Below are 15,515 nucleotides of genomic sequence, written 5' to 3' on the forward strand. Positions count from 1 at the left end.
ATCAGCCCCAGAATATTTAAAATACTATTCTAAACAACGTTGTTGGAATCTGTCCTTTATTTTCCATTAATACAGAAAATAAACCTCTAAACGTTACATCACTGACAGGCGGCGGTGTATATGTTTCCTAACTGTGGCTAAAGCTGCTGCTAGCTGGTTTACTCATGATCGGAGGCTGGTTCCTTTGAATACAGTTGGAGAATGGTAAATTGACAATGACTAATAACGGTTATCTAACACGTAAACACTGTTTTATAAAACACAGAAAGTGAACCTCTAAACGTTACAGCACTGACGGAGTATATTTTTTCCTAAATGTGGCTAAAGCTGCTGCTAGGTGGTTTACTCTCTGATCGGAGGCTGTTTATTTTATACACAGTTAGAGAATGGTGAATTTACAATGATTAATAACAGCTATCTAACACTTAAATGCTGTTATTATTAAACTTACCTTTTATTATATCCTTAAGATTATGAGAATGCGGGAATTTTTCAGCTTGGTTCCCAAGGCAAAATCACACCGGAAGTAAAGATACCCAGTTTTGAGTTATGGCGGCCACTGTCTGACGTCACTGTGAAAAGGGTCTATAGAATAGGAATGGAATATTCTGATATCGATGTATGAAGAGCATATTACAAAGCACACACCCGTTCATAATTTATTTAATAAATTATTTAGTAATATCAATACATATTTTATATAACTATACAAACACTAATAAATAAAGATTAATAATGGCACAAATAAATAATGATTAATACTGAATTATATATATATATATATATATAAAATTATATATATATATATATATATAATTCAGTATTAATCATTATTTATTTGTGCCATTATTAATATGTTTTTCAGCTGACGAGTCCAAAATCCGATGCGAGATTCATCTGTGCTGCAGTGAATCCGTCTCTCTTTGTAGATATCTCCCTCTTCTTCCTCACATCGTGTCTTTAGGAAATTTGCAAAACAAAAACGGAGGATTTAGGATGTATCTTACTTTTGACAGAGTGAAAGAATATAAATAATAGTCTTTACCACCTGTGTAAACTTTGCCGGTGAATGTTATAACACATAAGTTTTATAATATGTGTTATATTGTTTCATTTCTAATATAGGCTCTTGTGTCAGATAAACTAAGTCAATGTTAGAGAATAATTAATTTTTTTAGATTTACAGAATCTCAGTTAGCCTTCATAGCGGGGCTGAACCCGTATTACACAAAGCACTGTAGCTAATATTAGCTGGTATCTCGCCGGTGGACATAAATACAGTAAAGTAATATTCTAATCACAATATATACACAATAATATGTCCATCTTACTTGTGAAATGTTGTCTGTGGAGCCCTCGCATCAATAATCCATCGACCAGAACAACAATATCATCTTCTGCTGTTTTGATTGAGCAAAGTAGGAGGGTATACCGCTCCAAGATGGCCGCCGTATTTCCTGCGCCGGAGCGGTCCATGAAGCGTCTATGCTTATATTATGTCTATGATGCCTCGCATTGCATGGGTCACATGACTGCTTCATTTTGCGTGTCGGTTTTCAAAATAAAAGCGTGATGAGCCGTGCAGCTTCATGGCATGGGTTATTGAATTTGATCGCACATCAAAGGAGTATTTGTCTTCAGCAGTGGCAGAAATAAAATAAACATTTTATAGTTCATGTGTATTAACGATTTTGATGATGGCACTCATCAAAATGTAATGTTTGTTACCGGTTTTCTCAACTGTTGATATGGTATATTTTGTGACTTTATATTTGTGTGGTTTTTTTTATTATGTAAAGCACTTTGAAACTGCATTGTTGCTGAAATGTGCTACACAAATAAACTTGATTGACATGGAGCCAGCAAGAAGAAAACATCTGACATCTGGGAAGACTTTGAGATGATTGCTCACAAGATTCTTAAATAAAAAGAATTAACCCCTTCACCTCCAAAATTCACACCTTCTTGAAATTTACATTATTTCTTTGTTCCGCAAAGATATATCAGTCTTGAACAGCAGAAACAGACTTAAAGTTGTTGGAAGAGTAAAATTCTGGCCTGATGAGTCAAAATATAGGGGATCGGAGAGTCAAAATAGAGTTTTTGAAGAATTTTAGTTTTTCAGGGGACAAATCAAAACTCAGAATACTGTCTGCCCCAACAAGCACTTCACTCCGAATACACTAAAACAAATGTCTATTGTCAAGTCAGTCAACATACACCAGGATTGGCTACAAATAATTTTAATGACTAAAAACGATTAGTTAAGTAGGATTTAATTGACTCTCGTTACTAAACATGAGTTTGACAAAAACTTTGTGACAAAATTGCATTTACTAATTTTTTTAAGTATGTCTATCTGAGTGACAAGGCTGTCACAGTTTCAACAGCAGATGTCACTAGTGAGAAATGAATGAACCACCGAGTAATGAACCTTTGGGCAAAGCAATGGGCTTGGGAAGCTTCACTGTTTCATGAGGCTTCATTTGGCCTTCACTACATGACAGCACAGGGAAACAGACTGGTTATGCACGACGAGGATCCAGCAGACAAAGACAACAGGTGGGTTTAAATACACACTTGGTAATCAAGGGAACAAGACACACCTGCGAACAATCGACGGGGAAGACGCAGAGACACTCACAGGGAACAGGATAACAATAAACAACTCAAAAATAAACAGAAAACTACGGATCATGACACACATCAACTATACCAGGACAGAAGTAATGATTTTCTTTGATCTCTGATTCCTTGGACAAAATGTCAACCTGAGCTTGGTCCCGTAAAACTTGGAAAGTCTTTGTAAATGGTGATTTATCAATAATGCTGTTGCTTTTGTCACTTTTGCTGTGTTGTGCTTCTGCTATATGCTGCCCATCTTCATCTTTCTCTGACTTGTTTTTGGAGATACAGCTGTTGAGGTATGCTTGACTTGTTTGTACTAAGGGGTTGCAATGCTTTGCATCAAATAGTACACACATGTTGTAAAACACCTCCATGGCAAGTTGGAGGTTATTGCAGTTTAAAAGGGATGCGAAACAATAACTTGCATACTCTTTTAAGCCTCGATCACGGGTCTTTTTCCCAAAAGCTTGTGTAACAGCCTTCATAATATGGGCAGAGCACAGGTGCAATACTGTGAAGTTTTTCATTCCAACTTTATGTTCATGCACAATCTCAAACACTCTGTCTAGGTACTGTGAAATATCCTCCTTGTTAAAGGCTAGTAGCACACTATTAATGAGAGCCCAGCTGTAGTCGGTTTCTATCTGTGCTATTTTGATTTTGGTAGTGTGGGTCAGTTTTCTGTTGAATTCCATCAACCAGTGTGAAATGAAAGGAACAGTATGGCTGTTGGTCAGTAGCTCAGTTATGGGCAAAGGAGGTTTGTCCTTGCCCATCCCTGGCAAAACCATAGCGTAATACAGAATGTTTTTTTCCTGAACAGGTATTTTTTGTACAACACTCCCTGTGGCATCAAGGTGGAGGGTAACAGGTGATGAATTTCTTAGATGGTGGGCCAATATCTGTAATCCAGTCTGTTTGTAAATGCACTGCAAAAGGGTCAATGTGAAGTTGTTGGAAATATCCCTTGGAGTTTGAATTAATGCTTGTTTCTTTAATCAGTTTTTGTGTTAAAACAAGTTCAAGTATTATGTCATCATGGAGTCTTGTACTCTTTAATTCTGATGAAATTTTTCTTAAAACATCTTTAGTGAGACTTTTCGTAATGTTCCCCGCTGTGATTTCTTGGATTGGTGTCTGCCTCAACTTTGAATAGTAGTACTGACTGACACCATCTGCTACAGCTTTGGCTATCTTACCTCTTTTTAAGTATTTTGCTGGTCTGAATCTCCATTCTTTTTTATGTTGTGTCACAGAACCAAGCCGTTTCACAATAAAAGAGATTTCACTGTCAAATGATTTAGGGATGTTCTTCTTTCTAAAAGTATAAATTGCATTGCATCCATTAAAGGTGCATTTGGCACGAGCAATAAAAAATGGACACTTTTTTACGGCTGCTGCTGAGTTTCACGTGTTGATATTTAAAGGAAAGTGTACAACATGGATTTATTTTGTTGAATTGATCATATCTCAGTCCAAGGGTGACGTAATTGACTGTGGCGATGTTTGGGTTTGATTTTTTTCCACTCTTTTCTTGTTATCTTTATTTTAAAATTACATGGGCCTGCCTTGCATTGTCTGTAGTCACTTTTGCTGTGTTTATGTTGTTCTTTTATGTCCATTGTCTTTTTGGATTTCTTCTAGATTTAGCACGTTTCTGGTCATCATTTCCATCCTCTGTTCTTTCTTCATTCTGTCTGTTCCTCTGTTCTTTCCTCTTTTGTTTCCTCATTCTGAGCCTCTTTTTTTCCCTCCTGTCCTGTCTGTTGTTGTGAGTCTGGCTGTTTTTTATTGACTTCTATTTTGTCCTGTGATGGCTCCCTGTCCTCAGTGGTATTTTGTCCTGTGTCGTCAGAGTACGCATCTTGTGCTGTACTACCCTCTGCTTGATTTTGGGTCCCACTGTCATTCCACACATCATCATTGTCACATTGCCCTTCTCACTGATTTGGCTACCTAACGAGAAACATATCAGAAATAACACAGTTGTACATTTTTATTATATATGTATATTAAATACAAATCTTATGTGCCCCTATAAGGATACTGATGAAAATTATAACTAAAAATAAAAAAAAATAACTTTATCCTGCACAACAAACACCATCTCTTTCTAACAGACATATTTTCCTTCTGTGTCCCCTTTATTTATTTATCTAATTTTGAATGGAATGGCTCTCCATATTTGTGACACAAAAAATAAGCAAAGAATACTAACAGTGTAACTAGCAAAAAGCCAAAAAAAAAATAACTGTGCCTGCATTAAGCACCTTTGTCCGTATTCCTTTGCGATCTGAAGCCCAAATGACCTTCAACCACTTCAAATATTTTTTATCATTACTTTTAAAAGGATAAAAACCATTGGTCATAAGTTGGAACTGCCTCTCTAAACTTCAACGAAATGAAACACTTAATTATGGCATCAATGCCTCCTGCTGTTTGCCAAAGATTTCTATTTTTATCGCTCTGTCCTTTCCTGAAACTTTTTGCCCATTTTGACAAGAGCTATGAAACGCTTTCTCAGGTGCGCTTCTTTTTCTACTTCTTCTTTGGTGATTGTCAAAAAGAAAAAAAGCTTTGGAGCATTACCGCCACCTACTGGTATCGAGTGTGTTTCATGAGGATTTCTCATATTTTTTTTTATATATTATCCATGCGTACTTATACATACTTATAAATGTACATATATAGAGAGCACGTTCACAGCACCTATTGCACCTTATACCTTTAAAAATTACTCTATTTAGATCTACACTTTAAGCATAGATTTGCATCAATAACCACTTTCACACAATAATTTTTAAGTATTTATTTAATATTTCAATAATTACAATGGATCCTTCTGTTCCAGGCTCTGCACAACTGCTCTTTGAAAAGTGAGGTGATTATCTGGGAGGGGAGGAAAATTGTTAGTGAAAAACAAGGGACAGTAATGCTACGGTTTACTAAAACTAAACTTTGTGTACAGTCTATTGTGTCTTAAGTGCTAGGTTGGAGTGACTCACCTCTCTTTTCGTTTTCTTTTTCCCTGTTTGTCCAAACACTATTTATATATTACAGGAGAGGCCATGGAAATGTGGGTGGTTAGTTGTTTGTGGTATTTCATAACGGTGCTTATTGCTTAAGAGTAATACATAAAATATTCAAAACAAACAAATAGAAATATGTGGGTGTTAGCATTTTTTAAAATGCATTTATTTATATGACGTAAAATTCTAAATTAATGAAAGGTGGTTTGACCCTTCAGAGCAGACACTACTTAAGGCTGGACATTGTATCCAATTCACTTATAACTTTAATGAAAACCACTTATAAAATGTAAGTACCAGAATCTTGTTTGTTTTACAACTTTGATTATTTAAACTGTGTTGGTGTATATTAACTAATTACATTTAATACATTCTAGAATTGATTAGATTACATAGACCCCGTTTACACGACAACGATTTTGGGGGAAAATGGATGAGTTTTGTTGCGTTTGTAGTGCGCATTTACACGAAACCACCGAATGTTTTCTCTGACAACGGCACAGATTGAAAACGGGTTCCAGAGTGCGATGTTTCTGAAACGTACCGTTTTCCGTTGTCGTGTAAACCGAGAAAACGGATCTTTTCTTCCAGAGAATCCCCAGCTCATGTATATTACGACGCAAAACATAGCTGCTTCCTACAATCCACAGAAGAAGAAGAAACTACTCACAATACTGGTGTTACTGTTTCCCCATCAGATACGGTTCTCTCAGCGTCTCTTCACCGCTCCGCACCGCCCAGGTGGCAAAATACACGGCTGTTTGTTCAGCCTCTTATCTAGAGAACTACGGACCAGCCCCGTCTCCAGACGAGTTTAACTGAACTAGACAACATCAATAGCATACAGGCTACTTGCTACAAGCTTAACGTGCTGTATTGATATTAGCTAGTCATCTTTTAGCTATCATTACCTGCATCCAACAGCTTTACTCAACTCAGTCGGTTAGTTTGGGGGAAAAAACTGTGCAAAGTTATTTACGTTTTTCTGGTTTGCTGCCATGATTCTAACACATACCTGCACAGCAGCAGCAGGTCTACTTTGCTGCCTCACAGGTGTAAACCCAGCGCGAGCGTCTCAGCGTTAATGTTGCGTTTGAAGGCAGCTCGGAAAAACAGGTTACGACTTGTTAGCAACGGATTAAACTGTTTTAACTGCTGGAAAAGGTGACAGAGGACACGGATATGGGAAGGGCGGGAGCTCTTATTTTATCAAATTTATATAGGAATAACAGACTGTTGGCCATTCCAAGGTAAAAACAATAAAAACAGCTTCCAGTCCAGGGCCCGCTACCGACACCGTGAAAGCTCAAACAAGGTGTTGCATTAAAGTTATCCCACTTTTTCCAACTGCATGAACCCTAATCAGACGCACACAATGCGTGTTTTCTCCCAATCGATGGGAGAACGGTACCTGATGGGGAAACACGAATCCACATGCCTTCAAGTAGAACTTTTTTTAAACACATGTGCACTCAGTTTCAAAGAACCTAGCACCAACTAGGCGCAGCGAGAGCATTCCACGTTTTCGATGTGTGCCGTTACTGTGTAAACACAGATCGTAATTAGAACGTTTTCGTGTAAACGATCCAACAAAAACGGAAGTTTTGTTCCGTTTTTGTTGGATCGTTGTCGTGTAAACGCCCCCTTAATTTAAAGGCATAACAGTGGAGGAAATAAGTATTTCATTCCCCTACTGATTTAAAAAAAAATACAAAAAAATAAATGAAACATCTCATAATTTTATGCCAGCTTTATTTTAGCAGTGACACATGGCATATCAAAAGAAAAACAGAGAAAATTATATCAATTGAAAAAAAAAGCATTTTATTGAAGGAAATAAATATTTAACCCCCAGTGAAGCATCCTTTAATACTTGGTGGCAAAGCCCTTGTTGGCAAGAACAGCAGTCAGACATTTCTTGTAGTTTTTCATAAGATCTGCACACAGTTCAGGAGTAATTTTGGCCCTCTCCTCTCTGCAGATCATCTCCAAATCCTTGAGGCTTTTAAACATGTGTTTAGAAACACGAAGCTTCAGCTCTCTCCATAGACTTCCTTGGCAGGTGGCCTTTTAGCTGACAATTTGGGACCATGTGACTCTAATGCAGGTAATGACTTCACTGAGACTACGGTGCATCAGTGGTCTGTGGGAGCCAACAATAGTCATGGTTGTTAGGGGATCAAATGCTTATTTCCCTCAATGAAATGCAAATTATTATTTTATTTAAATACTACTTAATTTTCTAGATTTTCTTTTTGATATTCTAACTCTCTCTTCAAAATAAGTGGGGGATCAATGACTTATTTCCTCCACTGTATGTTTGAAATATTTGCTACCTTTGACAATAAAGCTTAAGTATGAGAAAATTTAGCCAGTTTTGCTAGTCTTGATTTCCAAGGCATAACAAGGCAGTTTATCATGATTCAGCCAAAGTAATGAAAAAACGTACTGCAGTCTGATTTTTATTGTTAATGTGTGAAAGTAAATAAAATGTGTGATGTGTCTTTGGCTTAAAATATTTGCTTACTGGAGGGTTTTTTTTGTACTGGAGAGCCAAAGCTCTCAGCGGTTGCTGCTCCTCCTACACTTTGGACTGAACCATTGTTCTAACAGTGGCGGCGGGGGGGGGGGGGGGGACCTAAAAATGTATTCTTATTTTTTTCTTAAGATCAATAGGAGATTTATTTTGTACTTCATTTATTTGGCCTTTTCATACTGATATTGTTTAAATACAAAGGTTTTGTTGTGTATGAAACAATAGATAAAATACAAACAATATTCAAGCAGATAACCAGAAGTAGCACATGGTAATGTTTATTTTAGAACGGGAATTTCTTCTTTTTCACAAGGCCAGCTCATAGCGAGAGCGCCACCAATGTGAATTTGTTATATTTTCTTTATCTTCAGATTTTCAAACAAACAGCCTCCAACACACAGGAGCAAAATCATAGCAAAAGTGTCTAATAATCTTAAATCTAGAGTTTCATTAATGTTTGTGTCTGGAACACCACATGTTTTCTTTGTTTTCTTCAATTCTAGATTTTTCCAAGATTGGGGGTCTGGACCCCACCACCAATACCCAGGATTTCCACCCATGTGCCTACATGGTGAAAAGCAGATGACCACTGAAGGTAGTATGATGAGATTGATTGTCATAAATCCGTGAATTGGCCCACATGCGCATAAATACAACATCTCCAATTTCTAACAGCAGTGAGACACCATTAGAAGCTTTCTGACCACCAGTAGGCTGAGATGTCCATGACATGAAGATTTTCTCTCCGTTCTTGACCAACTCAGCAGATGTAGGATTAGTAGAACCATGTCCAAATATGTGGAACTGAAAGTGATACACTCCTCTTACTGGTGCAGTGAACAGCCCTGTGAAGAACCATTAGCAGAATTAGAAACGTTTTACTAACTTTACTTTCAGAACAAATTTACCACATTTTAGTTATGTTTGTAAACATATATAAAATATAAGGAGTAAGTTGAAGCACCTGTTTCTCGGTTGTAGGCATTTCCAATATTAGTAACAACATGTTTGAAGATCAGAGTTATCTCGGTGTTGAACGGTCCAGTGTGTCCTTGACCCTTTGCCAATAAAGAGGCGGAGAAAGCCAGATGTTTGACTGAGAGACAGACAGACATAGGACATCAAAGACTGTTATACAGCAGGGAAAAGTATTAAACATTGTAACATTTTCCACAGTAAATATTGTTTAAACATCTCTACTGACTGATAAATCCAGCTAATTCACATTTACAAAAAATGAAAAACAAACAAACAAACAAAAAATCTTTGTCCAATCATTGTCTTCTAAGACTTGTTGATAGGTCCTCACATTGTTTTAGACAAAATCCACAGACAGGCAGATTGTGCCAGAGAGCATTTAATTGATCAACAAGAAAATGCTGTTTTGGGTCAGAGGTTAGGTTTAGGACTGAAGTGTGTATGTATGTGTGCATTTGTTTAAATGCACACATTTAAACATTTTTTATTGAATGCCTTCAATAAAAAAAGCATTTTATTGAAGGAAATAAATATTTAACCCCCAGTGAAGCATCCTTTAATACTTGGTGGCAAAGCCCTTGTTGGCAAGAACAGCAGTCAGACATTTCTTGTAGTTTTTCATAAGATCTGCACACAGTTCAGGAGTAATTTTGGCCCACTCGTCTCTGCAGATCATCTCCAAATCCTTGAGGCTTTTAAACATGTGTTTAGAAACACGAAGCTTCAGCTCTCTCCATAGACTTCCTTGGCAGGTGGCCTTTTAGCTGACAATTTGGGACCATGTGACTCTAATGCAGGTAATGACTTCACTGAGACTACGGTGCATCAGTGGTCTGTGGGAGCCAACAATAGTCATGGTTGTTAGGGGATCAAATGCTTATTTCCCTCAATGAAATGCAAATTATTATTTTATTTAAATACTACTTAATTTTCTAGATTTTCTTTTTGATATTCTAACTCTCTCTTCAAAATAAGTGGGGGATCAATGACTTATTTCCTCCACTGTATGTTTGAAATATTTGCTACCTTTGACAATAAAGCTTAAGTATGAGAAAATTTAGCCAGTTTTGCTAGTCTTGATTTCCAAGGCATAACAAGGCAGTTTATCATGATTCAGCCAAAGTAATGAAAAAACGTACTGCAGTCTGATTTTTATTGTTAATGTGTGAAAGTAAATAAAATGTGTGATGTGTCTTTGGCTTAAAATATTTGCTTACTGGAGGGTTTTTTTTGTACTGGAGAGCCAAAGCTCTCAGCGGTTGCTGCTCCTCCTACACTTTGGACTGAACCATTGTTCTAACAGTGGCGGCGGGGGGGGGGGGGGGGGGACCTAAAAATGTATTCTTATTTTTTTCTTAAGATCAATAGGAGATTTATTTTGTACTTCATTTATTTGGCCTTTTCATACTGATATTGTTTAAATACAAAGGTTTTGTTGTGTATGAAACAATAGATAAAATACAAACAATATTCAAGCAGATAACCAGAAGTAGCACATGGTAATGTTTATTTTAGAACGGGAATTTCTTCTTTTTCACAAGGCCAGCTCATAGCGAGAGCGCCACCAATGGCAATTTGTTATATTTTCTTTATCTTCAGATTTTCAAACAAACAGCCTCCAACACACAGGAGCAAAATCATAGCAAAAGTGTCTAATAATCTTAAATCTAGAGTTTCATTAATGTTTGTGTCTGGAACACCACATGTTTTCTTTGTTTTCTTCAATTCTAGATTTTTCCAAGATTGGGGGTCTGGACCCCACCACCAATACCCAGGATTTCCACCCATGTGCCTACATGGTGAAAAGCAGATGACCACTGAAGGTAGTATGATGAGATTGATTGTCATAAATCCGTGAATTGGCCCACATGCGCATAAATACAACATCTCCAATTTCTAACAGCAGTGAGACACCATTAGAAGCTTTCTGACCACCAGTAGGCTGAGATGTCCATGACATGAAGATTTTCTCTCCGTTCTTGACCAACTCAGCAGATGTAGGATTAGTAGAACCATGTCCAAATATGTGGAACTGAAAGTGATACACTCCTCTTACTGGTGCAGTGAACAGCCCTGTGAAGAACCATTAGCAGAATTAGAAACGTTTTACTAACTTTACTTTCAGAACAAATTTACCACATTTTAGTTATGTTTGTAAACATATATAAAATATAAGGAGTAAGTTGAAGCACCTGTTTCTCGGTTGTAGGCATTTCCAATATTAGTAACAACATGTTTGAAGATCAGAGTTATCTCGGTGTTGAACGGTCCAGTGTGTCCTTGACCCTTTGCCAATAAAGAGGCGGAGAAAGCCAGATGTTTGACTGAGAGACAGACAGACATAGGACATCAAAGACTGTTATACAGCAGGGAAAAGTATTAAACATTGTAACATTTTCCACAGTAAATATTGTTTAAACATCTCTACTGACTGATAAATCCAGCTAATTCACATTTACAAAAAATGAAAAACAAACAAACAAACAAAAAATCTTTGTCCAATCATTGTCTTCTAAGACTTGTTGATAGGTCCTCACATTGTTTTAGACAAAATCCACAGACAGGCAGATTGTGCCAGAGAGCATTTAATTGATCAACAAGAAAATGCTGTTTTGGGTCAGAGGTTAGGTTTAGGACTGAAGTGTGTATGTATGTGTGCATTTGTTTCTAATACCTTAAGGGGACCATTTTCCTGACACATACTACATTGTGGGGACCCACTGCTCCTTGTTGGGACCAAAGCCTGGTTCCCACAAAGGAAAACAGTTTTTGGGCCAGGGGTCAGATTTAGGACTGAGGTGTGAACTGAGTTTTGGTTAGGGTTAAGAAAGAAAGAAATCATTACTGATATAAATTTGTTATAAAAGTATTATTGATTGCACTTTAAAAATTAGGTAACTTTATGTTATTAAAGGTAAAGTTTAAACAGTAATGATTTCCTGGTTAATGTCAAGTTGTCATAACAAAGACATTTTGAATAATGTCAACTTTGTATTAAAAGTGTCATAATTTACCGAATGATGCTTTATGACAACAGTCATAAATATTCATGAAGGCTTATTCATGTTCATGACAGGTGTTATGTCATGTTTATGACAGTGTCATGACAGTCTTATTCACCCCCCTTCAAATAAAGTGTTACCGAAGCTAGTTAAGGCTTAAAGCTATGAGTTCCATGTTTATTTGCTTAATCTAAAGTGTTTTGCAAAGACAAGTTTTCTTCAGAGTTCACAAACCTTCTTCTCTCTTCAGAGCCTCCACTTCGTTTCCAACCATGTTGGCCTTGACTTTAACAGCAGCCAGTTCTGCTGCATGAGCTGGAATGAAAAAGTTACCAAAGACTCGGCATTAAATGAAACATTATGTCTCTGCAGTAATTACTCTGAAGTTTTGCTTTGTTTTCTTACTGATGTCTTCTCATGTCTAAAATTTATTGTACAGATATAACAATAAGTTATAATAATTGATTATCAAAACCACTAATATAGATGTCAGTGTTGTCATTAGTTTCCTTCAGAGTTCACAAACCTTCTCCTTCTCTCTTCAGATCCTCCACTTGGTTTTTAGCCTTGACTTTAACAGCAGCCAGTTCTGCTGCCTGAGCTGAAATGAGACGATTAGCAAAGAGATGAAATCAATTCAAATATTTTCTTAATTAATCTGAAGTGTTTTTGCTTTGTAGAATATAAACCTGAATTTGTTTGGAACAAAAATCTGTTTTTGCTTCTAAAGTTGTTACAGTTCAGGTAAATATATTTGCAGTGCATTTATTGCCTTTTATAATATTTTTTTTAATACAGTCATTAAAGAGTTTTGTTACAATGGCTTGAAAATGATTTAATGTTTCCACATTTCGTCATATTAATATCACAAATATGATCCATAGTATTACATGGAATTTTATAAGACAGATTAATGCAAAGTAATGTATAATTCTCTAGCTGAGCACTATCAGTTGTGGATGTTATACTTTTTCAGAAATTGCAATTTTAATGTTATATGTATTTGATTTCTCTTAACTATAAGAGAGTTTATTAATATGCTTTAATAAACTCCAGGGCAGCTTGAGATAAAGAGTGAATAGCGTTCATCTGTGTGTAATATCAGTATCAATACATCTATTCTATGAAATTCTTAGAAGTTTGTCAGATGAGACCAAAATAAAACTTTTTAAGTTACATGTAAAATGTGATTACGATTGAGTATTTTGGCAACCGTCACTATAACGGTTCAGAATTGGAAAAATCACTTGATAGCTTTACATTACATTACCAAGGCACATTAAAACAAGGTTATCTTGGCTTTCTTCTCTTCTTCCTCTTCTCTTCTCCCTCCCTAAAGGATAGGTACTTTTTTCAAACATTGTTTTGCTTACTTAACTTCTGACCGGAGCTTTGGACGTTTGGATGCTCTGCACATTCCACGGCAGCTCATGTTGCCGGTGAAGCTTGCGGTACCTATTTCGGCCACCAGGGAGCCCCCAAGAGCGATTTATTTTTTTCTTTTTATCCATAAATAATGATTTCTACATACATTATTTTATATATAGTATTCTAAAAACAAATCACTTCATAGTGAAACTGTGTGTTTTTGATATGATAACGACATAGAAATAATTACTTAAAAAGAAAAAATCAGCTCCACTGAGGGGGCCCCTTAGTGGCCCTGGGGCCCTAAGTGGCTGCTTAGTTTGCTTATTATGCCTTGGGCCGGCCCTGGACCCAGGACAGATGTGGCTACTATCTAGCAGCTTGCCACCATCACATGTGTGAATGGCTGAGTGTAGTGTGAATCGCTTTGGGGCTCCTTGAACTTGATAAGGCGCCAATCAGCATTTACAGTGTACATCTACAAAAACCATAGCTAACATTTCTACTAAAAATAAACTACATACCTTTGAACTGAATTTCTTGTTCTAAAGAAAAGAAAACACAAAAACAAAGTTTTAGTTGATGACCTGTCATATTTAAGATAATATTGATTTATAACTTTTGCTCTAATAAAATCAGTACCTTGGTACCGTTTGTTCAGGGATTGCAGCTCCGTCGTCTTCACTGATAATGATAATAAATAATTCAAACTCTGAACTGTAATGATCATTTGATCAATAAGGATCAGTTGATTCAAACACTGTAACTCTGTAAACATACCTTCATTGTCTCTCTGTAGTTGCTGCACCTCCACCTTCAGTGCAGCCACCCAGGCGCTCATCTTTCTCAGAACAGCATGGATGTCCTGTGTGAAGGTCTGCTGCTTAGGCAGATGCTCTGTTTTTCCCACTTGTCCGTCACTTTGCTTTTCATGTGACAGAATGTCATCGTCAGACTGAGCTTGCAGCTCAGCTGTAGAGACAGAGCAGACTAGCAGCAGCAACGGAAGAAACATTTTCATTTCCATCCTCAGAGTCTCTGGAGGTCCACTCTGCTGTTGGAGACTTAAATAGGAGCCCAGCCTTTTTATTGCTAAGTATTGTCATATTCTTATCAGAAATAAGATGATAAGACTTGTTATTTTAGCCTTGACCGATAAAAATGGTAATCTAGAATCACACAGAATGCTACATTCATTTTTTGCAGGAATGTGATTCTGAATGTTTATTTGAAAGTTTAGAAACAACTCCTTAAAGTTAGAAGGTTTTAAATTCTTGTTTCAACTTGCATGAAAAAAAATTTAATATAATAATTCATAGGAAGCAGAACAAAGACATAAAAGGTCAGCATTGATAAATAATTACTAAATTTACATACTCAACATGTCAGTAAACATGTTTTTTATGTTAGTGTCAGTGATTTAAGACAAATGGTTTAAATGAAGTTTTACTAAAATAACTGAGATTTCCTTATAAAATGTTTCAAATCAGATCATTTGTCGTAAATTGTTCAAACAATCCAGACCAAATGTCATAGTTTGTCTGAGGTATAAATAATATTTTTGGAATAATGGCAGGTAAACAATGACTGAAGGAGTGGAGATTACCTGATCACTGTTCTAAGACCAACTTCACAGTAATCAATAAAGTAATATTTATTCATAAATGAAACTAAGCAGTTGGATATCTTGATCAATAAAACTACTTTAACCAGATCTTTGTAATCAATGATTTTGCAGAAGTGCAGCAGAAATGATTAGGAAGGACTGTGGGCCAAAGTCTGTCGCCAGAAAAGGCTTTTATTGTGCTAAGAACAAGAACAAAGCTTAAATGGGAAAGCCATGCAGTCTTAGTCAATAACCTAGAATATACATCCTGATGATGCTTGTCAGATTAATAGTCCTTATTGAAAATAAAAACCTTTTCGAAGGTATTAAACATACTAATAGATGTAAAGATGTTGAAACATCAGTCG

General features: G+C 36.5%; 2 protein-coding genes across 5 annotated transcripts; both read right to left on the reverse strand.

Annotated features, from left to right (window-relative positions):
- Positions 1–8,551: 8,551 nt before the first annotated feature.
- On the reverse strand, positions 8,552–10,027 carry LOC106908705 (complement C1q-like protein 4). Its single transcript, XM_088007978.1, has 3 exons — positions 9,991–10,027; positions 9,158–9,289; positions 8,552–9,038 (listed from the first exon to the last, which is right to left on the reverse strand). The coding sequence occupies exons 1-3, from the start codon at positions 10,025–10,027 to the stop codon at positions 8,758–8,760; spliced, it is 450 nt and encodes a 149-aa protein (XP_087864104.1). The 3' UTR covers positions 8,552–8,757.
- Positions 10,028–10,661: 634 nt separating this feature from the next.
- Positions 10,662–14,575, reverse strand: LOC148157918 (complement C1q-like protein 2). Of its 4 annotated transcripts, XM_088007915.1 has the most exons (6): positions 14,322–14,575; positions 14,184–14,225; positions 12,700–12,774; positions 12,408–12,488; positions 11,364–11,495; positions 10,662–11,244 (listed from the first exon to the last, which is right to left on the reverse strand). In XM_088007915.1, the coding sequence occupies exons 1-6, from the start codon at positions 14,566–14,568 to the stop codon at positions 10,964–10,966; spliced, it is 858 nt and encodes a 285-aa protein (XP_087864041.1). In that variant the 5' UTR covers positions 14,569–14,575; the 3' UTR covers positions 10,662–10,963. The 4 variants fall into 4 exon arrangements, with proteins under 4 accessions (XP_087864041.1, XP_087864042.1, XP_087864043.1 ...); XM_088007916.1 differs by lacking the exon at positions 14,184–14,225; XM_088007917.1 differs by lacking the exon at positions 12,700–12,774.
- Between the last annotated feature and the right edge of the window lie 940 nt (positions 14,576–15,515).

The sequence above is a fragment of the Poecilia mexicana genome, unplaced genomic scaffold (genome assembly GCF_051168715.1).
Source record: "Poecilia mexicana isolate PSO_F unplaced genomic scaffold, ASM5116871v1 scaffold_8, whole genome shotgun sequence".
NCBI classification, from domain to species: Eukaryota; Metazoa; Chordata; class Actinopteri; order Cyprinodontiformes; family Poeciliidae; genus Poecilia; species Poecilia mexicana.